Here is a 26,246-nt window from a genome sequence, read left to right as displayed (position 1 = left end):
ATTAACCAATCTTGTTGACAAACTTATTGCTTCTTCCAGTGTGGTGGGGTTTGCTGCCGTGACCATCAATCTTACTTCCGGTACCAATCCGTAAATATACCTCTCAACTTTCTTGGCTTCAGTAGTCACCATATCAGGTACCAGCACACACAACTCGTGAAAACGAATCGCATATGTCTCTAACTCCATTCCTTTCATGGCATGGTTCCAAAACTCAATTTCCAGCTTTTGGACGGCAGGTCTAGGGCAATACTCCCTTTTCAATTCCTCCTTGAGCTGCTCCCAGGTCAAAGCATTCATCGTGGCGGCACCCCTCGTGGTGACTTGGAGGTTCCACCATGTGAGTGCCCTCCCCTGGAGCTTACTTGCCGCAAACTTGACGCGGTCGGCTGGCGCACAATCAATGATATTTAGGATTGCCTCCATGCTTTGAAACCAAGTAAGTAACCCAACGGGACCCTCCGTCCCATAGAACTCTTTGGGGTTGCAAGACGTAAAAGTCTTGTAAGCATTTCGGTCAGTGGCGTTTCCTCCACCTTCTTGCCTTCTTGCCAAGTTGATGGTAGCAGTCACGTTCTCAGCGATTTGAGTGGCAATGTTTGGCATGGCAGCATTGATTTGTTGAGATATGAGAGTCGCCAACTCAGCCCTTCGTTGAGCTTCTTCCTCTTGGCGTCTAGCCTCAGCGCTTGTCTCTTCAACGGTCCTTCGTGGTGCCATGTCTCTACAAAGGAGAACATAGTTTAGTCATTTGTATAAAGGATTATGTGACATGGACCCGACTCACAACTTCCGATCTCACACGTGTTCGTTTAGGTTACTTAGTGTAATAAGGCCACGTTTGTATGCATAGGTATACCTATATATTCCTAAATTCATTTTCCTTCCTTTAATCACAACCTACTTATCATTATGAATTACAAGTGGTTGGGTAAGCTTAAAGCATGTCCATCTTGTTTTTGGGCCTTTTGACAGATTTTTCCAGAATCTGTATACGAACTTGAAGCTCAAAAATGTGACCCAAGATGGACGAACTGGGCAAAACTCATAAAATATAAAATGTAGCCCCATGAGTTAGATTTCATCTCCAATTGGAATCAGGTCAAAAGACCAAATAGAACTCCAGATATGGCCGTTTTACCAAAAGTGGTCAGAACTGATTTCCTGCTGTAACTTTTCACTTTGTAACAAGTATAACCATAACACACATAGATTAACACATCATATAAAAGCAAAAAGGCATCAAGCTTCCATTCCAATGATTCAGCATCAGTTTACAAAATTGCCATAAGCCCACAAACAAGTGATCGTAGTCACACAATCACAAACAAGTTCAAGGAAATCACAACAAAGTACAAATAATTGTCTACCGAATAAGTTCATGAACAAAACATCCTTAGGGTCATTTCCTAAGCACAAGAACTACCACAATGGAACACACCGCTGCAAGAATACATCCCATTATGAATATCACTTCATAAATCCGGCGCACTCCATCTATTACCATGCCGGTATCTTCTCCCATTCGCCTCATGGCTCCCAAGGTTCTTTCCATCATGACTTCTTGATGTCGAACCCTCACTCGGGCATCCCTTAGCCCACCGGCTATGTCCCACACTCGTTCCCTTTCCTCCCGAGTCATACCCATGGGATGTGGAGGGGGTATTCCATAGACAGGACGGTGGGGGTTTTCTCCTAGTCTTGGCCCAAGGTGATAAGGATGATCGCGGGGGAGGCGTGGATGGAAGTATGGGTCGTGAGTTGGGAAGCGTCCATCGCTTACATTCATGGCCGCATTTTGTCTCGGCGGTGTGGGAGCTCTAGGGGCTGATGGTGGCCGTGGTGGAGTAGGCAAACGACGTACCGGTTGGCTAGAAGCAACGCTTCTAGCACCACCACCATTTGATGGGTCTTCCGTGGGCTCGGACTCCTCCTCCTCCTCTCGTTGTGGGGGCTGTTGGGAGTCCATTGTGGGCTCCGTCTCCTCGCTTTCTTCTTGTTCTTGTCGCCTCTCCCTGACCATGTCCACGAATGCATAAATGTCCCTTACTTGATTGGAGTTTCTTGAGGCTTCACTCCTTTGCGACATAATATTCCTACACAAGTCACATAAAGCATAAGATGACGACTCCACTTGACGCTTAGACGACCATTTGCAACCGACTTGACCATTGACGACCCATGTGACCATTTGCGGACAGCAAGACGACTTGACGGACCGAGACGACCTTAATCATTTGACGACAACCAACCAATTCGACCTACGACTCACAAGCTTGACAACCGAACAACATTATGAACATCCACCACCGACGTACCCAACAATAATTAGTAAGACTATCAACGACCAACTCGACACTCATGACCCACACGACCATTTAGAATCAACGAAATGACTAGAATTTAACTTGTGCATTATGTCTAAATAGGCAAAGTAATGCTAGCCAAGTGGGGGTATTAACTAAGGGTTCTAATAAGTAATGCAACCATTGGATTTGGTTATGTATCTTTTGCACCAAGAATCGTTTTAAAGCTTTATTTTCAAAAGACTCCTTTTTGAATATTCCTTAAACAACTATTTCGATCATTCCATATTAAATTTTTAATTAGGCATAGTTGATCAGGCTATGCATAAGTAAAACAAGAATACTTTATGATCAACTCAATTGTTTAAGAAATATTCGACTCGTTTTGAAAATACGTAGGTTATAGCAAAAATTCTCTATAACCTTGGCTCTTGATACCATTTTTCTGTAACACCCCGACTAAGGCGGAAACACGAGATGCCACAGAACGACATGGTACAAAAGATTTAAATATAAAACATCAACTCAAGTTTTCAAATGACATTCAAAATCCAAAAGATTACAAATTAAAGATGACGTCCAAATCCATTACACAACCAAATTCATAATTAAAATGATTAAATGTTTGCAATACTCGTCCAACCATACAAGCATATTAGAGTCCAAAAGGGTGGTCCACGCTACGCACCTAAATCTTTAACCTGAAAAGCATGAAGAAGAAGAAGTGTCAACTACGAGAGTTGAGTGAGTTCATAGGTTTTTAACTAACAACATAAAGTGTATATATATATATCCATCATAACCAAAAATTTGAGAGTCACCAAAATTTCCATGTATACCTCCAATGTCGCATTTGGAAAGCGTATGTTCCACTTACTATAATCAACGTAGTAAAATTTCTATCATATAACCACGAGGGTATAATTCAATCAACCTTGATGAGTAAATGCTTGAGCCACTACTACTACCATTTTTTTCGAAGTCCAATAATAAATAGATAAATCTTGCACGAGCTGTCAATCAAGTGCCGTAACAATAATAATAAAAAGGGGTCGTGCCATGGAGACGACCTAAGTAAGGTAGCTAGAACACCCGTGGTCGGACTGGAAGTGGAGGTTGTCACAAAGACAACCAACCTTCCACCGTTACACAATTGGGTGGGTGGACGAAACCTAGTTGCGCAACTAACTAACTACAGGCCTCCATAATCGGAGTAAATAGTAGTGAACCGAAGAAAGCGGTTTGACAGAACTCAAGCTCATCATATAAATCATTTATCATAATGAACATACGAAACAATTTCATTTCATAATCATAATATCAAGAATCATTTCATATATTTGTAATAATAAAAGCAATTTAGCTTATATATCATGCTTTTCACCCCGATAGTTAAAACACATAAAATAGTTTGAAAGGGGCTATGACTCACTTGAATTGAGAGTGAAAGAGGGCTGATCAAAAGTGAGATCTCCGGCTAGTGGTGTCTTTCCTCAAGCAAGCCTAAACCATGGTATTCGAAATATGCACAACGTAAGTGTGTGTCGCATGACTAGTAAACTAGATCATGAGATGTATGCTAGTAGACTTGCCCAACTTTGGTTGTCGTTTAAATTATGGAATTCAATTACATTATGTTGTTCGCCTCATTTGGTTGGAAGACATTTGGTAGTAAAGGTCATTCATACGATTTTGTTCGGTTATTGGAATTTCGGTAGTTTAACTTTGTATTATATATATTTTCCATTGCATGCTTTGTTTAATACCCATATTTGACATTTGTGTTCTCATAATATTAATGTTAATATATGTTACTGATTTATAATTATTTCTTTAATTTAATATTATTTAATTAATTTATTTACTTATTTTATTGGTTTATTAATTAAACAATTCCTTATAATTATTTTTAAGTCCTTAAATTACCTCTAAAATTCATAGATAATTATAGATGGATTATCTACTGATTTTCAAGCCTTTTTATTTGTAACATTGTGATTCTTATATTTATTTGTGCCTTATTTCTATTTATTTAATCATAATGATTAATTAGTGACTTTTACTTAATAATTTACTTTTAAATTGTATAGTTCTTGTTCCCTTGCTTGTAGTTATTTTTCCCCAGTAGGTTTTGGTCACTTTTATCATTGGTTAAGTGGCTTTGATCAGATTCATGGTTTATATAGTTTATTTATTAATTTATATACCTCTTAATTACCATTTTAATTCATTAAATCATAGAAATCCTTACAAATCACCACAAGATTTTTAGTCCAAAAATTCCAGCCCTTTTTAGGCACCTTTTATCAATAAAAATCTGTAACCATTCAACCTCTCTTGTGTCTTGCTTAAATTGAGGATTTTATAATTGAAAATCGTTTACCGAAATAGTGATTTTAGCCTCATTTCTTAGGCTATTAAGGTACTTCAAAATGGATTTTCATCCTAAATTCAACATTCACAGTAAGTTCATCATATTTTGGTGGTTCAAGTCGTGATGGTGGTGGTGGTGTGATATGTGCAATTTAGTGCTTTCGGTTAGTGATTATTTGACCCGAAAAGACGGTTTTTGAGCTTATTCTTGCCATGCATCAAATGAATTGAGTTTTATACTTTTAATATGTCATATTTCCAGTATGTTCATCACATTTTCATGGTCATAAAGTTATGGTGCATGTGTGTGCTCAAAATGCATTTTAACAAGCTTTCGGTTTTCGATTTCAAGCATATTTTAACTTGTTTTGACCCAAGCTTTATATAATTGATATTTTGTGAATTTTTCCAGAATATTTGCATGACTTTTAACCTATTTTTCAGTTGACACAAGTCTAGCTTCACCTCATAGTCCAAACAACCATCCAACTTTCTTAAATCTAGCATGCATGTAATCATCTCATCATTTTTAACAACAAATCTTTATCCAACAACAATCCATCAACATAAAAATGTATTTTTATGAAATTTTCCAGAAATATACATAAACATTATATAAAATATGTTCATCTTTTTATATAAAAAGTTACTTTACAACTAATCAACACATATCCACCTTTTTGATGCTAACTTTCATAGATCCAACACTTTATCAATAAAATCTATATTTTTATAAATATTTCCAGAAATATTAACTTCATAATATGTATGAATATATCCATCTTTCAAAGGAAAAATCATATCAAAAGCTATATAATATATAACTACACTTTTGGGTCTTTAACTAGTTGAATCCTTGGATCTTTCTTCATGGATTCAACATGCATGAGCATGGAAAGAAGGATCCTATCAACTTTGCCCTCACCAAGTGTATATTCAAGAGAAACATGAAGAAAACATGGACTTTTGATAAAACCTTTTTAATATGAACTAGAATAAGATTAATCTAACAAAGAGATGAAGATATATACCCTTGAAGAACACTTTGAGATGAAGAAAAGATGGCAGAAAATCGTGGCCTTTCTTGAACCAAATAACCCTTGATTCAACCTTATATTAACCCTTAAACCTTAGCTTAACACCACCCTTGCTTAATCTAATCTAAACCCTTATTAGTAACAAGTTTTTAGATGAGTTTAGCTTTGTTCTTCCCTTTGTTTTGTGGCTGCCGAAATCAAGAAGAAGAGAGGGAGGAGAGGAGAGTTTTTGAGAGAGAAAATAAAGTTGGTGTGTGTAGAAAGTGAAGAGTGTGTTTTGTGTGAGTTTCAAGGGGAGTTGGAAGGAGTAATATTCAAAATGTGGAGTGTGAGAGGGGGGAAAGGGGCCGGCCATGGGGGGGGAAATATTGAAGAGTTTTTATTTTTATTTTTGTATAAAATTAGTGTATAAGTATAAGTGTAAGTATATGTAAATTTTGTATTTGTTTTGTAGGTGTTTAGTTAGTTAAATGTAAGTATTTGGTTGTTTTAGTTAGGAATATGTATATATGTGTATAAGTCATGTATATTTATGTGTATGGATATATTTTTGTATTTTTAGTTGATTACATAGGTCATTGGTTGTAGATTTGTATTAATTTTTAAGCTTATATGCTTACTTATTAAGTTTTCGACGCTTTTACGTACATAATTCTTCCAATTATATTTTTAGTTGAAATTTTTATTTATCATGATCATATCTTCTTGATTTGGTTTTATTTTTGATTTGTTGGGCATTCCATAGGAATTTTTGATTGGTATCTCAATTTGGGAGTCTTAAGTTGTTATTATCGTATCGATTGATCACCTCTAAAAATTTTCGTTCCGAGGTATTTTCGTTAGGAAATTCTTATACATATTATTAGCTTTAGATTACTAATTTGGGGCATTACCTACTAGCTTCAAGTATAACTATGGCTTGCGGGAACATAGATAACCTAACTAGCACATATATAATATTAAAAGTACGGTTGTTACAATAATGTACTTGGGGACTAACAACTGATGATAATTTCCTAGTGACATATATTTACATATATGTGAAACGGCTTGTTGTGCTTAGAATTATTTAGTACTAAAGATGCCACCACTTGTAAATTAGGATACTGGACTAGTAAACGATTAAATCTAAAAGAAATAATAAAACATGAATGAGTAGAATATAAAGTAACTACATACTTACATGATGGACTAAGTAAGGGAGTAAATCGATGACCTTAGGTATTTATAGACTTAAATACATATTTTTAGTCTTGTTATAAATCTGTACAAAATTTGGAAAATGGTGTTGATTATAAGTTAGACAAGCAAGATAGATTATAAAATGAATGGAATTAAGGTAATGTACTCTCAATTAATAAATATCGCATGATTTATTTAGGGGCACATAATCCGGATATTCATCTTGAAATCACTAATTTCTGGTTATCCAGCTAAGGTGAGTTCATAGCCCCTTTTAAATATTTCATTTTTGGGGTGAGAATACATGCACTTTTATTGGGAGCTCAGTGTTATAGTATTATATATATTATGTATATAAAAACCTTGTGATCCATAAACTAGGTTGATATGATAAACCTATGACTCACCAACTTTATGTTGACATTTTAGCATGTATTTCTCAGGTAACTAGTGTTATGGAATCTCTTGGAGCGGAGTAGGAATCTCAAGTATTCAAGAGTCATGTACTAGATAATAAATAAGAACTCTTATGTATTTCCTAACTACTTTATTGTAAGGTTATGTCTTGAAACGTTGGTATTAATGAATAAAAACGACACGTTTAATGGTCGTTCTCTTGTACAATTTGTGTTATGATCCTTTGTAGTCATAACTCGTCAAAATGATTTGGCGGGGTGTGATAGATTGGCATCAGAGCCAGGTTGTTATAGAGAACTAGGTTGCACTAGTGGGGTCTAAGAATTAATTCGTTAGACTGCATTAGTAGGCCTAGACTATAACGAAATTTTTTTAATGACCTTAGGTAGATGTCTTATAAGAAAAACGCTTGATAAGAGTTAGGATGTGTTCTTTAACGGGTAGATACTAATTAGACTGCCGACAATATGATTTAAGCCCATACTTGCTCGGTGACACAAGTTGTGAGATGAATAAAAATGACTTGGGGTTATTAGTATTGTGTCAAACACTATTATTCTTGAGTTAGTTACATATATTTTGGGCAGGTGATCATGACCATTTAGAACCCACATTTGTTTTGATTAAGACTTCCAAGTTATATTTTTATTAGTTATTAGACCATTCAAACTTTTACATAAGGAAGAGTCCCAACAGAAGATTTTCACTATACATATATGTGACTTTATTGTAGTGTAAAAGTGTATCACATTGTATGTTTCTACAATAATCTTGAGGTAAATCCTTGTACTGGGTATTTTTCTCTCATTTATAACCAAATGAAAGTTTCAAACAATCATGGAGCATTTGTACGTATGATTAACAGGATGCAAGAAACAATAACCATTAATAAGATTAAAAGTTAGACAACAAGAATTTGGTTGATTCAATACAATATCTGCTCTATCATTAACTACTTTTCTTACAGCAACCACATGGATTCTTATGTCATACTAACTGATGCTGAATCGCACCATTCCGGGTTGAGAAATAGAGAAAAACCTGTAGTAGAACCCGATGAAGAGAAGGATGACCCAGAAGAATTACCAATGGACGAGATGATGGTAGTCCCTGATGTGGTACCTTTACCTCCTATCCCATCACTTCATAATGAAATCGAAGCCCGCATAACTCGAACAACAAGGATAAGAGTGATTCCACCCTGTCAAAAGGAAATCACACCTCCAGAAGAACCCGCACCAGAACCATTCCCGAATGGACCATTCTTTTGGCCTGTGGAGGAGAATCCCGGGTACCAATCTACTGCCCCAATAGACGAATCTGCTTGGGAACACCTTAATCATCCGGACTGGAGCAAATTACCAGCATATCTACATGCGTGGAGGAGCGACTTGATGTTTCCTGTCCCCACCTCTAAGACGGGAGGACCATCCAACTACGAGCAAGCTTACCCACTGACCCACGAACCACCTCATCATACCGTGCCGCTCCTAGTGGCAGTAGCCAATAACCAAGAACATCGACTAAGTCAAGTAGAAACTTGACTAATGGAAGTGCCAGGGTATATGGCGTTGCACCAAGTTAGCAACCACGTCCACACCTTGGAAACCAGATTTATCGGGATGAACAGTCAACTCCACTCAATGAATCACCTGTTCGGGCTGTATAAGCAGGTGACTAACAACCTGATGGATCGAGAGATCGAATTATCTAATGACCTGACGACTGCTAACGCTCATTTGACTTATGTCATGAATGAGGTCGAGTCGGTAAGGAATAGAAGAATCATGGAAGAGAGAAAGGGAGCAGAAATGGCTTAGAAGGTTGGACAATTGGAGCACAAGGTGGAACAACTCAGTATCATGGTGCAGAAGATGGAAGCCTATTTGCAAGCCGGGAACGGAGTCCCGAGAGGGTAGGGAGCAGCAACAACGAAGTGGCAGAAAGAAACAGGATGCTATCGTGCTAGAACTTAAGTATTCGAATAAGTAGGAGAAGAGAACGTAGAAGTAGGATAGGTTCTCAGATCAGTAGCTTAACAATGTAGTATCTCAAACCAGTAGTAGTAGAAAGATCATTGTATTCTGTTCCTTAAAAATTCTGTACTTGTATGAACTTGGTAATTTTATTGTTGTAATGTTTTAATTGTAGTACCTTAAATGTTTACTGTGACATCTCGATATATATATATTGTTACAAATGCAAAACTAGATTCAAAACCTACTGCCATTCTAGATTAAGATGGATGCTTTGAGCCTTTTAATTGATGTATGGCTCCTTTATTACCAAGATCTAATACAAGTGATATCTTATCCCCTTGATCAGGTGCCCATATAAAAATTTGATTTCTTGAATAAAAATTTCCCTCATGATAATAGTATGATAACTTGTAAAGAACCTACTGATTGGTGTAATTCGTTATATCAACATGGGCGTGAGTTGTTTAAAGGTGATTGTATATATATCCTGCTGGAGTCATAAGTATGATTTTCATTTTCCCAGTTGAACTTAAAATTCAAAGCATGACTTGGTGATATTTTTGGTCATAATATAACTACATATGCTTTGATACCTTGACAATTTGATACATAGTTAAAAGAACAAATGAGTCACTGCCATGGTTAATAATTTGAGTTTTAGAATAACCTTGCCCATGAAACTTATCGGAAATGTATCCATGACCTAATATATATTATATTTACACACAAGGGAAGAATTTCCAACTAGCATTATAAGCATATATATATACACCAAGATTGCTCTTAAGTTTTGGGATAGAGATTTCATACGTTAATCATGATCAGAATGAATAAATAACACCAACAAAATGGTGCTGTAATATAAATTGGAGATTAATTAGTAAGCAAAAGAAAGTGTCGATCACCTGTCTGTTTGGCCAAAATAGGAGATAGTCAAATCACCGGGCCCGAAATTATACATGAAACCACTGAGAAGATTGTGCAAATCCAAGAAAGGTTGAAAGCGGCAAGAGACCATCAGAAAAGCTATGCTGACGTTAGAAGAAAACAATTGGAATTTGAGGTTGGAGATAAAGTCATGTTAAAGGTATCACCATGGAAAGGAGTGATACGTTTTGGCAAACGGGGGAAACTAAATCCTAGGTACATAGGACCATTTGAAATTTTGGAAAGGATTGGTCCTATAGCATACAAACTACAGTTGCCACAAGAACTTAGTGGTGTTCACAACACCTTTCATGTGTCAAATTTGAAGAAATGTCTAGCTGATGAGAACCTCATCATTCCTCTAGAAGAACTTCAGTTGGATAACAAGTTGCAATATATTGAGGAACCTGTAGAGATAATGGATCGAGATGTCAAAAGGCTAAAACAAAGTCGTATCCCAATAGTTAAAGTTCGGTGGAACTCTAGGCGAGGCCCAGAGTTTACGTGGGAACGTGAAGATCAGATGAAACAAAAGTATCCCCACCTCTTCACAACTACTCCAGGTACCTCAACCTAACTTTCGGGATGAAAGTTCCTTTAACGGGTAGATACTGTAGCAATCGACAAAATTGAGGCCATTATTTATTTTGTTACTAGTTGATTTTTTTATTTTCGATGGACATTCTATGAAAACAAGCTATATGTTACTTGACAACAAGCAATGTGATAATCTAATGAGTTGATATATTTGTATCAATAATTCACCTGTACAAACATATAACAAATTATTAGATGTAAAAATCTATAATATCAATGTCAAACGTACATAAATTCACATGAGGGTTACTTGTTTCTAATTAGAAAAAGGGAAGATTTTACTATCTATGATATAGCATAAGTAAATACACCCTGCATGATATGACACTAGTACTATCCGTTACATCCCATTTCATTCTTTTTGCTAAATATCAATTATGGCAAGAATAAGATCACAATACAACAATACAAAAGGCTAGTAAAAAAAAACACACACGTGGGATTCTAAACATAAAAGCCAACTATCCTTTGGCAATAATCTTCCTCTTGTCAGACAATATTCCTTGCTGTCTCTTTCCTTGTTGAACATGCCAAAAATATTCTTTTGAACCTCACAAAATGTAAGAACAAGCAACTCTTCTTCCATTGTGTCTTTTGATTAATCAGTCTCAATAGTAGAGCATTGATATACTTGACAAATTCCAAATGTTTTCTTTTAATCTTGAGGAGGTGAACCTTCTTGTTTAAGTAAATTTTCAACAGCAGCTCTATCACCCCATAGCCACCCTAACAGCCACCCTAGTACCACCTTCTTTCACAACCAATGTGTCTCTTTCACAACCATGTAATCAGGTTCTTGATCACCTTTCTTCCATCTATAAATAGTCACCCCATTCTCCAGCTTCTATGCACCAAAACAACATTGATAAACCATCATTCATAATACTAAAATTCTACCTTACACTCTCTGTTTTCCCCTGTTCTCAAACCAGGAAAAGAACAGCCCATTCCACCATAATATCATCAACACTGTAGCCATGACTTTTTAGCTAGCCGAGGTTGTCATTTGTTGAGCTGCGTTGAGGTTTCGGGTTCTAGTCTTGAGTCGCCAAACGTTTCTGTTAGCTCTCGTAAGTACCTATACCATTCGAGTTTTCTTATGTTTCTAAATGTGTCATTAAACTCGAACTCGTTCCCTTTGTTCAGCAGCACGTGTTTTCAACCACTCTCAGCCAGGAGCTTATTTCAGCTTTCCTACACTTCTCTTTTCTCGTTGTTGTAAGTTCCATGAACTCTGTCCATTAAGAGCTTTATTTATTCTCATGTCATGTTCACCTACTGTCTTGCCATTCAAAATCACCAGGAAAAGGATTCATAGAAATGAAAGGTGAACATAGATATAAGTTAAACTACACAAAAATATATATACATATATCCTGGTGATACTTATGAACATGAAAGAACTTTGATGAATAAATATCAGTAAGAAGAAGTCGACCAAATATATAATAGAGGACCACGTGATGGCATAGTACCATGATATATAGAACATGTTGGACTAAATACTTATATGGATATTGACTTGAGCTACATGATTTAGTTAGGTACATGACACAATAAGAGACATAAAAGTATTATATTTTACTCTATAATGTACTTGGGGACTAACAACGGATGATAATTTCCTAGTGACATATATTTACATATATATGAAACGGCTTGTTGTGCTTAGAATTATTTAGTACTAAAGATGCCACCACTTGTAAATTAGGGTACTGGACTAGTAAACGATTAAATCTAAAAGAAATAATAAAACATGAATGAGTAGAATATAAAGTAACTACATACTTACATGATGGACTAAGTAAGGGAGTAAATCGATGACCTTAGGTATTTATAGACTTAAATACATATTTTTAGTCTTGTTATAAATCTGTACAAAATTTGGAAAATGGTGTTGATTATAAGTTAGACAAGCAATATAGATTATAAAATGAATGGAATTAAGGTAATGTACTCTCAATTAATAAATATCGCATGATTTATTTAGGGGCACATAATCCGGATATTCATCTTGAAATCACTAATTTCTGGTTATCCAGCTAAGGTGAGTTCATAGCCCCTTTTCTCTTTAATTCAAGAGTTATAATCATCTTAACCATCACCATCAAATAATCTTTATTCAAGAATTAAAAGTTAGAGTTTGTGGGTGTGGTGGTGGTCGAAAATTTAAGAGGAAAAAGGGGAAGAAATTGTGAATTGAAAACCCTAATTTATTGTCTTCCATTGTTGAGGTATTGATTTCCCCTAATTTAGTTTTTATCTTCCCTTTTGAAAGTAGGGTTCATGGATGAACCAAATTGGGGGTTTTGCTAGAATGTGATTTATGGATGAATTTTTCCCAATTCCTTAGTTAACCTAGTTGTCATTGAGTTATATGATGTGTTTGATTATGAAATTGGTAAGTTCATGTGATAATTTGAGTTTATGAGAAAAGATGAGTTTTTCTAGTTATTGAAATAATGATGAAAATGGTAGAATGAGCTACCTAGTGTTATTGTAAGAATGAAAATAACTCAATGACAAATGGGTTGGGTTTTGGGTTTAGAAAAGGCTAGTGATTAAGAATGGCTAGGTTGAACTAGTCGAGTGTGAATGTAAGCTTATGCATTTTCACGATATGCTTATAGGTTGAAGCTTGCTTGTGCTTGTCTATTTAGCGTTATTGTTTTTGTTGCGGAGGATGTGAGTATATTTGCATACCATGAGATGTGAATGTTCCAAGCATGGTAATTGAATTGACGTTAAGCCCATGTGGGGCATAGTTTATGAGGCCTAAGAACCTCCGGGGCCTAAGAACCCCGATAGTTGATCGATTGAGGCCTAAGAACCTCCGGTGGCCTAAGAACCCCGATAGATGATCATGATTATGTTGTTTAGCTTATATGGATGCATATATGTGTTGTTAGTGTGCAAAGTGAGCATGTTAATGTGACACGACGGTGTCATAGGTTACATGTGAAAGTCTTTGCACGTGCCCTTCCTTCGTATTCGTAAATGTATGCAAGTGTATTCACTAAGCCTTTGCTTATATTTTAGTTGTTTACCCTTTTATAGGTATTTCCGGAAGAAGGAACTAGTATTGTTGATTGAAAAGAGTTGATTTGAGCCCGAAGTTGGATTTAGCAAGTTGTTGAAGGTAATTAGGTCATTTGCGGATGAATGATGATCTTTTGGTAGATGCTTAGAAGTCCCATACCTTTTGGCTCTTGGTACATTGTTTGTTGATGGTCATACTTTTATTAAACTTGTGTCTATGATCAGGTGTAAAGTTTTCAATCAGTTGTGAAATTGCATTTTTGGTTGAAACGGTGTCAAAATGGGTAAATGACCCGTTTGATGGTATCCATGAATTGTGAACATGTTGATGACATAAATTTATTTAAAATGTGTCTTTATGTGTCTTGAAAATCTTAGGATCGTGTTTTATGAAGTTCATGCGGATATGGGAAGGTTGCAATTTGGTTTAAGTGTTAAAATGGTTTTGGTTTGCTGATCAAGTAGCCCACTGCGGCGCAGTGGGGGTGGCTTTGCCCACTGCGGCGCAGTGGTTTTCCTCATCTTTGTTTTCAGTTCCTCCCACTGCGGCGCAGTGGGAGAGTGTCAAACCCACTGCGGCGTCGTGGGACTTTTTCCCATTTTGTTCCGAGGATTCCCACTGCGGCGCAGTACGTTATAAAAAAAATATTATATATATCTTGTATTTTCGGTTTATCGAGTCGGGTCCTTTCACTTATTGACAGAATGAGGGAGATACGCGACCATGGAATTCCTCTAGAACCAGAGCCGACCCCCCAATTAGTGTGGCTTCTCTCCCGCGGTATACTCTGGGTTCTCCAATGTGCTCTCCGATTCTTCCAGATCCATGAAAACGAAGAAAACTTTTACAGTGCCAGAAATGACAACTTAAGCGGGTCAATTCTGTTGGAAAAAAAAACCTTAATTTGTTAAACTTAAGATCTTTGTTAAACTTAAGATCTATGTTGTTATGTAGTTAATTATGTGGTTGTGGCGAAAACTTTATTTAAAACATCGCTTTTGTTTATCGTTTTTAAGGACTAATGGAGCTATGAATATGTGCTTTGACTGTTCTCGTTTTGTTACTTTTTGTGCACCATCTCTCAACTGTGTTTAAACAAGGAATTGGGCAATACGCATAACTCGATTTTCACATAGTTATGCAAATGGGAAAATGTGATATAAGGTTGTCCGACACCTAAGTTTAGGTGTAGAATCTCTCACATACTAATATTCTATTATTTATTATTTAATGAATAAATATCTGGCCCTCATGATTTTTATGGTTTAAAAAATTAATATGTGAGTGTCTGACATCTAAGCTTAGGTACCTAACAGCCTTATATTCTCATCCCCTATGCAAATATAGCATATATATGCAATGTAAGTAAGGATAAATCAAAACCATATCATCCTATGGTTTTGATGTTACAACAGAATATGTATATGTACAATTCATCATATGTTTATATACCAAAAATCAATGTTTGTTTTATAGGAAATGATTAATCCTCCTAACAAAATAGCATAAAGATCCTCTTAATTATTAGATTATGATATGTGTACAAATTAGGGACACGTTTAAGAAAGAGAATTAGTGGACATCACATGTCAACTTGTTAGGGGGATTTTTAGGATATTTTATTAAGAGGATTATTTATTTTTCTTAGTTTTATATAGGGATAACTGCACGAAATAGAAATGAACTTTACTCGATTTCACGAAATTAGCAATATCCTTTGAAAGTTTTACTTTTTAGAAAGCATCTATTGTTTATTAGCGGAAAAAGTTATATGTGACCTGGTAACCTGCTGACATGTCAGTTTGATTTTTAATTCACGAATTTAGAAATGAACCTTGGATGAATTCACAAAATTAGCAATGTTATTATTTTAATTAATAATAATAATAATAGTGGTTTGTTCATATGAATCCCTAATTATCTATACATCTAGAGGGCTGCATCTCAGCCCTTAGATCAAACTAATCAATGGCTCAGATTAACATTTAACTTATAACTAAAATTAAACACGAAAGGGTAGTTTCGTAAATTACCCCGCATCCTTTATCTTCTTCCTTCGCCTCCCAAAATACACACGCACACAGTAACCAACACCAACACACACTTAAAACCTGCGATTCACACAGTAAACACACACACTATTGCTCTCTCTTTCTTTCAGGCCATTCTACCCGTCTATCATCTCTCTTTGGCCATTATTTTCTACCGGCGATTATCTCTATCTGTTAATTATGTGTCTCCGGCAATTATTTCTACCGGCGATTATCATTTCCATCAGCGATTCCGTCTAAATCATTAAATAGATAACGGTGATTATGTAGTGTTATTTAGTTTATGTGTAGAATCAAAATTGATTTTGTATGTTTTTGTAAGTTTTCTGTTATTTTTTATCTGTTAATAATGATGATCCGATCAACTCTATTTCTTTATTTATTCATTATTTTTGTATTTTTTTTCATTTTGTATGATTTTCTAGGTTTTTAGTTAATTTTTTTATGTTTTTTTTTTCATTTCTAATTCTTTTGTTAGAATCCAGTGATTATGTAGTGTTATTTAGTTTATGTGTAGAATCAAAATTGATTTTGTATGTTTTTGTAAGTTTTCTGTTATTTTTTATCTTTATGTTCATAATCATATTTGATTATGTATATAGATCTTAGAGATTTCTGTTTTTGTATCTGTATTTGTAAAATCATATTTGATTCTGTATATAGATTTTACATATTTGTGTTTTCTATTTCTGTTTTGTAAAATCATATTTGATTTTGTATTGAGGTTTTAGTTACCTTTGTTATTATTCGTAGAATGATATTTGATTTTACTCATACAGTGTGAAAATCATATACATAGCGAATTATTCAAAATTAAAAATGATTTTACGCCTACATTGTGAAAAATAAATAAAAGATCGATTATTGTTGAAAATGATTTTAAGCATACATTGTGAAATACCCATACAAAATCATATTTGATTTTATTACAAAGAAAAAAATATTTAAAATCATTCTTTAGAATCATATATGATTTTCTATATGCTTTCCATATAGATAAAATTAATGTACAAAAAGATTTATGATATTTTTTACATATTTAGTTAAACAAGATGGCTTGCATAAAAAGATATTTATTCATATTCAAAAATGATTTTAAGGATACATTGTGAAAAACTTATACAAGATCAATTATTGAAAATCAAAAATGATTTTACGTATACATGGGTAATAGTTATACAAAATCATATAGTATAGCACAATGTGACAAAATAAAATGAGTTACTTAAATAGAAACTTATTCATAATCAAAAATGATTTTAAGCATACATTATGAATGTAACAACCGTCTTAGAAATGTTCTAAATAAGTTCTTTGAAACGTACTTTCGCAATTAGAACGGCTAGACATTTCAATTAATTTAAGTTCTTAACATGCTTTAGACCTAAATTATGTGTTCATATGAAGGTCAATTCGATCTTGAATCCTGATTTATATGACGAGTTCATGATTAAGTATGATAAAATATTAAAGTTCGGTTTGTAAACGTTCGTGTTCATAAAAGTTCTAGTTCAAAATGTTCACAAATAGTCCTTGCATTTATTGAGTTCATTTACTATGGGATTGTATAAATAGAAGGAGATGGAAACCTTAGAGAGAGAAAAGAATTACTATTCATCTCCTTCCATCTTTCACTTCTCTCACTAAAACAGACACTTGCAGCCACCAAAACACACACACAAAGCATCTCTTGATTTTGGGTTGTTAAATCAAAATCGTTTGTACTTTTAGCATCCTTGTGATAATCAAAACATACTTCTTGAATCAAATCTCAGGTAACAACAACATTTTATGAATTTTTGATCAAATTAAAAGTGTACTTTTTCAAGTTCATGTTCTTGATGATTTGGTCCAATTTTGAATGAAAATCGTGTAAATAGATAATGGGTTCGTGTCTAAATGTGTTTAATAACATTGGTGTGAACAAATTTGGGTCATATCATGCTTTAATCTACAAAACCCATTTTTTAATATGAAAGTACAACTTGTTCTTGAGTGTCATGACTTGTTCATGTTATAAATGGTCTTGAAATCATTAAAATTGTTATTAGTTAATGTTATGGTGCATATATGTGCTAGAGTTATGTCCAAATAAGTTCTGAAATCGATCTAAACGTTCGTTGGTGTACTTGAGCTTGTTCAACCTCGTGTGAAGGCTGGGACGGTCCTGAATGGGACGATCTTGGTCCCAAGATTGTCCTTAGACAGACCTTGTTCTCTCGTGCTTGCTCGTTTGATCTCGAGTGAAAGTTGTGTTGGTACACTCCTGGGTAACTGATCTTCTAAGATCGGTTTCGCTCAAATCAAGTGTTCTTGAACTAGAAATGATCATGTGTCTTGTTCTCGTTCTTGGATCATTGAAATGATCCTGATTCAAGTCCATTAGGACGATCCTGATTCAATGTGCATAAAACGATCTTGAACATGCTACCATGAGACGATCTTGAGCTAGGAACTATAAAATGATCTTGACTTGATGATACCTAGGACGATCTTGTGCTTGGAACCTAGGACAATCTGAACCTAATGAAACCCTAAACGATATTGCATCAATAACTTATCATAACTAAACTTCAATACGATCTTCTACATCTAGAAAACTAAACGATCATGTTCCTATCATCTAATCCTTAGAGCTAGTTCCTAAAACGATCTAGAACAACGTACATTGTGCAAACCCTAATCGAGTACATTTAAGTCATGATTCATCGTAATCATTAAAGAGCAAGTTCTATGAACACCTAAATTGAGTTCCTAAAGCTAAAGTTCATTATTAAAGACACGTTCAACTCATTAACACGATAATGACTTATGTGTGAGTTCAAAGACGTTCAATTCAAGTCCAGTTCATGTACTCAAAGTTCATTTAAACTCTTTTGAGTCAAAACGTTCAAAGATCTTCAAAGGACCAAATCATCAGTCCATCAAGGACATTTCAGTGATTAAATAATCACATGAACTAATATGCATACTTGTTTATGATCAATGATATGTACTTAGGCTTCCTTCAAGACGTGCTTGGATTGTGATAGATATAACTTATCTATCCCTGTCCTTGTTCTCTGTGCTTGTAAACTGTGCTTGTACCAGATCACTGTGAGTTCACTAATCCCCCTTCCGTACACTTTGTTCTTTATCGGGGACTGAAAAGCATAAAAACTATTTTGTACTTGTACATATGTTCTTGAACTATTCTACGTACTATATTATGATCTTGAACTACTTATGATATGTTAGAAATTTAAATAGTGCTTAGTTGTATTTCTTAACATTGTAATTTTGCATGTGTGTTATAAGGTTGAGGGGGAGCTTATGTGTTATACCTTGAGTATAAATACCCCTCAAGCCTTCTCATTTCATAACCTTGTTGATAACATTTTGTAACTTTCACACACATTGAAAAGTAATCAATTCCCAATCTTTCCACACACACATACCTTTCTCTCTCAATACACACACTAACACACACACTTCCACCATTGTTATACACCTTACTTCCGCATCCGAACACGAACATATTTTGTTTATTACATGTGGTATCAGAGAATAACAACAATCTATTGACGATCCAGAACAAATTCATTACAGATTGATTGTAATTTTGTTCGAATTTCTCTTTTTTCGTGTTCAAAAACCGTTTACCGCCATAACTGTTCATCACCAATACACAATCAATTTTCATATAGATTTATTCTAAATCATCTCGAAAAACTTCCTGTTAAGTTTCAGAATCCAATTCAAAGTTTTGATTAAAAATCAAAATTTTAGAAAATTTGATCAAACTTTGATTTTCACGATTGAGTTGATTTGAGATATGGAATTGTTTCTAGGGTTGTGCGCCATCTTTTTCTGAGCATTTTGATGTTTGGATCAAGTTCTAACTTTCAAAATTGAGTCAGAATTGAGCAATTTTGTATAAAAAAAACGACTATTTTGTCTTTTCTGTTGTTTTTGCAGGTTTATTCAAGACGATCTTTTTCAAAGGAACTAAAACGATCTAATTTAGATTGTTCTAGCTGTTGAGTTCTGTGTGAACTGTGTTGTGTGGAATTTGTTTTTGAAGTTGTTGTGGTTGGGAATCACACCCTTCCTTGGGTAACTGATCTCTTTGAGATTGGTTTTGCTCAAAGTTCTTCCAAATCATTTTGTTACTCTACCCAAATTTTTAAAATTTTCCATACTTCGAAAATTTTTCCATTGTCTTGTTAAAACGATCTAATTTAGATCGTTCTAACTCTTCTACCAATTTTTAAAACGATCTCTTTTTAGATCGTTTCACTTTTTCTTCCAATACTTAGAAAATTTTTCAAAGATTCTAAAACGACCTAAATTTAGATCGTTCTAGTTTGAAATTTTTTTTTCAAATTCAAGTTTTGTTTACAATTTTATCTTTTTCTTAAATTCAAAAACTTCAAAAATATTCTTTTTCAATTTGTAATTCAATCTTTACATATGACAACAATCAACATTGATTCAGAAATTTCAACTAGTGAGGTAAAATTCCTTTCCCAAGATGATTACTTGTCTCTTCAAACAACTACTGATATTTTGACAAAGCAAAATCTAACTTTGAAAACCAATTTGCAAATAGCTAAACAAGAGTTTGATAAACTTAATGAAAATTTTTCAGAACTCTCAATAGCTCATGATGCTCTCAAAGTTAACTATGACTCTTGGAAAGAAATGCATTTGTCAAGTAACAGTTCTCAAGTTGTTTCACCCAATGCCCATTTAACCAATAAATGTCAAGACCTTGAAAAGACTGTCCATTCACTCAAGCAAACCATTGAGACCTTACAGCTTGAGAAAACCAATGAATGGATAAGAGCAAATGCAAGACAAGCAGATGTTGAGTTTCTCACAAACAAAATGAAAGATATGAGACCAAATTGTGAAAAACATGAAAGACAAATTTATGATTTAAACTGTTCTTGTTTTCTCAAAGGAGTTGAAATTGAAACTCTTCAAAAACAAGTTGAGGATTTGAAAGCAAACATTTTGTTCTATCAAGAGAAAATCTACAAAATAGAACAAAATCCTTTCCTGGATTTCACTGCTTATTACAATAAATCAAAGATTGATAGATCAGAACTTCTTCTTGGTTTGGGTTGTGAGAATCCAACACATTTAGAAAAAATCCAAAAAGAAGATCTTGGTGCTATGTATGATGAAAAATTTCTTAGACTTGGCATGATTCAAAATTTCATCAGACCATCTGAGGATGACTATGAGTCAGATGATGTTGAAAGACCAAAACCAATTCAGATGAACATTTCAATGATACTTACAAGAAAACTCATAACAGATCAATCTATGAGTTAGAAGAAATAGACAACATTTCAATTAAAGCAAATGAGTCTCAAAAAGAGTCTTCACAATCAATTTCTCACAGAGCTTACATTCCAACTACCATATTCAATAAAGAGATTGAAAACCTAAAACAAAAGATTGAGTCTCAACAAAAGGACATTGAACATCTGAAAACTCAAGATCATTCTCCAAAAGTAAGTAAGACTACCCCTACCCAAATAATGCATAATCATAATTCTGATGATTGTTCCACTCCATCCAATGGGAGTGAGAATTCTTATAAAGAAATGCAGGGTGGAAGCATCTCTCCTCAAGACATTAAAGAGATGTCTACAACAATGTTATCATCATTCTTTCAAATTGAAGAGAAAGTTCAAGCTTTGAAGGCTAAACGTCTTGCTTCTGTCAAGAAGATACTTTCTTTTGATACCCCAGTGACCACATCTGATGACTAAAGTAAAGTGACTTCAGAGCATAAGATTGAGATTCCTAAAGATCTTAAGGCTAAAGCAAAAGCATTGATTGAACAGATGACTACCAAAACTGGTTCTCAACCAGAAAGTCAATCAAAAATTGAAAAAGAAGTTAAAAAACTTTCTTACAAAAGGCCTAAAGTTGAACCAAAGAAAGAATCTAAATCTAAAATTGCTCCAACTTCATTTTATTCACCAAAGGTCAGCATGCACCAGCTGTGAAAGGTAAGACAACCATTCCTAAAACCCAAAGCTCAAGGTTGATATTACATCTGTTTCTAGAACCTTTGCTTCTAAAACTATCTCTAAACCTAGTTCAATACCTAAGATGTCAAAATCTAGCCAAGTTTTGTTAACAAAAGACACATCTAAGGGTATAACCAGTTATAGGGATCAGTATGGTTGGTTCACTGTTACAACACCAAAGAAAGAGAATCAAAAATCTTCAAACAAGAAAACAAGTTATCAACATCAAGAGAAAAACTCAATTAATAAACAAATGTGGATTTCTAAATCTTCAGTTAGAAAAAAGTGGAAAGCTAATGATTACAAGAAAAATGTTCCAAATAAGGAAAATGATTCAAATTTGAGTAATCAAGCTAAACCATTGTCTGGAATAAAATCTAAACCTTCTACTGTGATTTCTAAACCATTTATTGTTGATTCTAATGGTATTGTGATGAATTTGAAGAATAAACCTCTTGTTCGTAAACCTCATTTGTATACCTTGAATAATTCATCTGACCCAAAAGGACCCATTCAACAATGGGTACCTAGAAAAAGTTGATTTGTTTTGCAGGTAATAAAGGTCTGTGTTAAATATTTCTACTTTGGAAGCTATTCAACACATGATCCTGAAATGAGTTTCTTTTCAAAGAAACTATCTCAAATAAGTGCTCATTACCAATGCACTTACTTGCCTCTACATGTTTTGTAAAAAATCCTTCATCTCTTTCTATTTTCATTCATTATCTGTCAAACATTGATGCTATGCTTATGTGCAATATGTTTCATATCATGCAATATTTGAGGGCGAGTAAAAGGATAATTCATGAATCATGGGGGAGTTTGTGTATTTGCACTATTTGATTAGAAACTCATTGTTATTTTAGAAAAACTAAATATAAAATTTGAAAATTTAAAATTCATAAAAATATTTTTTTGTTTGTTTTGTTTTGTTTTGTTTATTATTGTTTTAAATTCTGTTATATGAAAAAGCCCAAAAACAATTGAGCGCAATACTGATTTAATCCATACCCGACCCAGATAACCAAACCCGATCCAGTCAGCCTGACCCGACCCACTTTCTTTATCTTCTTCTTTAAGGAGGGAAATCTCCTTTTATTGTCTTTTATCCGATCACATATACCCGTAAACTCACACACACTCACACACCCAATATCCATCATCATAATCTTTGTTGCTGATCATCAAAACAAAATTAAGGGTTTTGTTGCAAAACTTTTTGTGATCATTTCTTTCCATAACACTATCATCATCTAATCACATCCACATGTACTATTCCGAAACTGAATGTAGATCTCATTTTTTGATTTTTCTTGAATTTCTCATGCCTGTTAGTGTTTCTATGTTAATCATGTACATTAGAAGTATGTTTAGGATAAGTGTGAATGATTGTTACATGTTTAAATGCTTTATTTGATCATTTTGAAAATTCAAAAAAACCCTTCCCCCCTGTTCTTGTGAAAGTATGATCAGTGTTTGATCTTCAAATTCTGTTAAGTTCATTTTAGATGGTTTATGTCATTGTGATGTTGGTTATTATGTTTCTAAATGTTTTAGCTATGCTTAAATTTCATTTTGATACATTGTGTGTGCTGAAGTAATTGTCTGTTTGGCTAATATTTCGTGTTTGGCAAAGTTATTTTATGTCTAAGTTGTTTGATTCTAAAACGATCTAATTTAGATCGTTTTAGCTTCTAAATGACTTGGAAATAAAACGACTTTATAAAAGACCATTCTTGATTCTCATTTCATGTAATTTCTTTGAAAACCCTTGTGACTGAGACCAAGACGATCTTTTCAGGATTGTCTTAGGGTCTGAACGCTGTGTGATTGATGAATTGTGTTTGGATTTCAATTGATGGGTAACTGAATTCTTATGAGTTCGGTTTGCTCAAAACTGATACTTTTAAGTGTAAGGAGAGATCATGAATTTGATTTCACTTTATATTTTTAAGTGTTAGAAAATCTTTAAAAAGGAGAAGTGAAGTTTTTCTCAAAATTTTTCCAAAACGATCTAAATTAGATCGTTTCATTTTTCTTCACTTCAAAATTGATTTTAACTGGTAAATTGTAAAACGATCTCTTTTAGATCGTTTCACTTCTTTTCCCATACTTAAACTTTTTCTCAAATAAAGGTTTAAAACGATCCAATTTTAGATCGTTTCATCTTCATTTATCCATACTTCAATTTTTTTTTTCAATCTAAAGTTTTCAAGACGATCTAAATTTAGGCCGTTTCATTTCTTCAACTAAGTTTAACTTAGAAAGATCTAATTTAGATTGTTCTGGTTTTCTATACTTAGAATTTTTTTTCCTTCCAAAATTTTTTAATTTTTTTTTCTTATTGTGTGGTGTGACAAACTACTTTGTATGATCATATAATTGTAATATATTTGAAATACGAGGAATCGAATGCCTTTGTGTACTTCCTTACTATTCTTAAGTATATTGTACTTATATGATTATACCTTATTTTCAAAGTTCTATACATATCAAAGTATATAAGAGTACAAATAAGTGATCGCCTGTGTGAACTTCTTTGTAAATTTGTATATGGAAAATATGTGTTTAACTATTCTGTGTTTATTTTCTCATAACAAATGATTTATAAAGGATACACTGAATTGATCGCCTTTGTGAACCTCCTTGTATCTTATATAAATTGTTTGTGTGAACCTTGTTATTTGCTATTCAAATGTTGTTTTCTGTGTCCATTAAATTGTCTTTATGTCTTAAAATTAGAAAAATATAAAATAATGGATCATCAAGAAGAGATTGAACATGATGAAGAGATAGCACTTAATGAATCGATTGAAGAAATTCTCACTGCCGGTAATACAAGGAACATGAGAAATAATAGAGTGTTGTATGATCCTTTCAATGCTCCCGGCTTTCCAATCGTTTCAAGTATCTTCCATAATCATCCACTTTCACATGCACTCATAGTGGATGTTGACTTAGCTAAAGTATATCTGTATGATATGTGGAGATCAATAACTTTTGTTCAACCACAAGATCCATCATCCTCAAGAACAAAAGCCAAAGTCAAATCTCCAGAACTACGTCGTCAAAGCTATTTTCAATTTCAAATTCACTCTGGAGATAATACATATGACTTCGAGTTCAATCTAGATGACTTCAGAAGAATTTTAAGGCTACCAAAAGCAACCTTAAATGGAAGAAATGATTATGATACATTTGAGTCAAATGATGTGATGTTTGCTGCCTTGATTTCACTTGGTTATGAAGGTCCTTTAACCAAGATGACAGACTTCAAGCTGAAGAAGTTACCAAGAATTTGGTATTATGTCTTTTCTATTCTCAGCAACTGCCTCACTCCATATACAAGAGGCATGGATAACCTGACCCAGTCAATGCTGTACATATTCTATGGGTTTGTGTTCAATCAACACTACGACATTGCTCAACTTCTTTGGGATCAACTGATAGTAGTAGTCAATGGAAAGATATCCGCTTCCAAGAAGTATATTCCTTTCATAAGATTTCTCTCAGCAATTGTTCGCAGTATAATCAGGAACAAGAAGCATATTCCAAGACTTCTTGAAACAGGGAAAGTTGTTACTCATCCTTTCAAGTTTGTTAGAGACTCTGGTATTCCTAACTATTCTTATCTGATTCCATCATTTTTACTTGATATGGTTCCCGATTCTGATGATATCAAGAAGGCATATCTGGACTGGATTAGAACAACTCTGGGACCGGAAAGCCTCCCGGTTCCTACCCAAGTTGTGCATATGTTGCCAAGTGAGGGGTCTAAGAGGAAAAGAAAAGAGAGTGAGGGTGAATCCAGTTCAGGTAGGTCAAAGAGTAAGAAACAGAAAGGTGAAATTTTTGTGTTAAAGTTAAGTAAGAAAGTGCATCAACAGAAGAAGAAGGGAAGTTCTTCAAAGAAAAAGCAGTTGAAAAGAAAAACACCAGCTGAACCTTCTTCTCCTACATCTTCTGAGAATACTATCTCTGAGTCTGGGACTCCAAGACCTATCCGATTACCACCTCCTAAAACTTCAAATATCAGAAGATCACCATCACCACAAAGAAATTCATCACCATTTCAATCAACACCACTTCCAGAAATCATCACCCCTGAACCCCCAGTAATGCCTCAATCACTATCAGTTCCAACATAAATTCAATCATCAACCATATCTTCATCCATAATGCTATCTCCCACACCGACATACCATCAAGGCCGCAAGAAGTCCATTCCTGTCAATATTAAAAAGAAAACATTCAAGAAATCACGCTTTGAGTATGATCGTTTCAAACAAGCTGAACCAGAGGATGTAG

The 26,246-nt window shown here is 34.2% G+C and overlaps 1 protein-coding gene and 1 long non-coding RNA gene across 2 annotated transcripts; one reads left to right on the top strand and one right to left on the bottom strand.

The window, feature by feature from the left end:
• Nucleotides 1–2,879: 2,879 nt before the first annotated feature.
• LOC122590896 lies at nt 2,880–3,778 on the bottom strand. Its single transcript, XR_006322624.1, has 2 exons — nt 3,739–3,778; nt 2,880–3,007 (listed from the first exon to the last, which is right to left on the bottom strand). It is a non-coding gene; the product is annotated as an uncharacterized LOC122590896 (long non-coding RNA).
• A 6,594-nt stretch (nt 3,779–10,372) lies between these two features.
• Nucleotides 10,373–10,798, top strand: LOC122591548. The gene has a single exon (XM_043763810.1). The coding sequence runs from the start codon at nt 10,373–10,375 to the stop codon at nt 10,796–10,798; it is 426 nt and encodes a 141-aa protein (XP_043619745.1).
• Nucleotides 10,799–26,246: the final 15,448 nt, after the last annotated feature.

The sequence above is a fragment of the Erigeron canadensis genome, chromosome 3 (genome assembly GCF_010389155.1).
Source record: "Erigeron canadensis isolate Cc75 chromosome 3, C_canadensis_v1, whole genome shotgun sequence".
Lineage (NCBI taxonomy): Eukaryota > Viridiplantae > Streptophyta > Magnoliopsida > Asterales > Asteraceae > Erigeron > Erigeron canadensis.
Note: the sequence above shows the minus strand (reverse complement) of the source record. Positions and strands in the feature narration are given on the sequence as shown.

Coding starts and splice junctions, on each gene's coding strand:
- LOC122591548 (XM_043763810.1), top strand. CDS start 10,373: ATGTTAAAGGTATCACCATGGAAAGGAGTGATACGTTTTGGCAAACGG.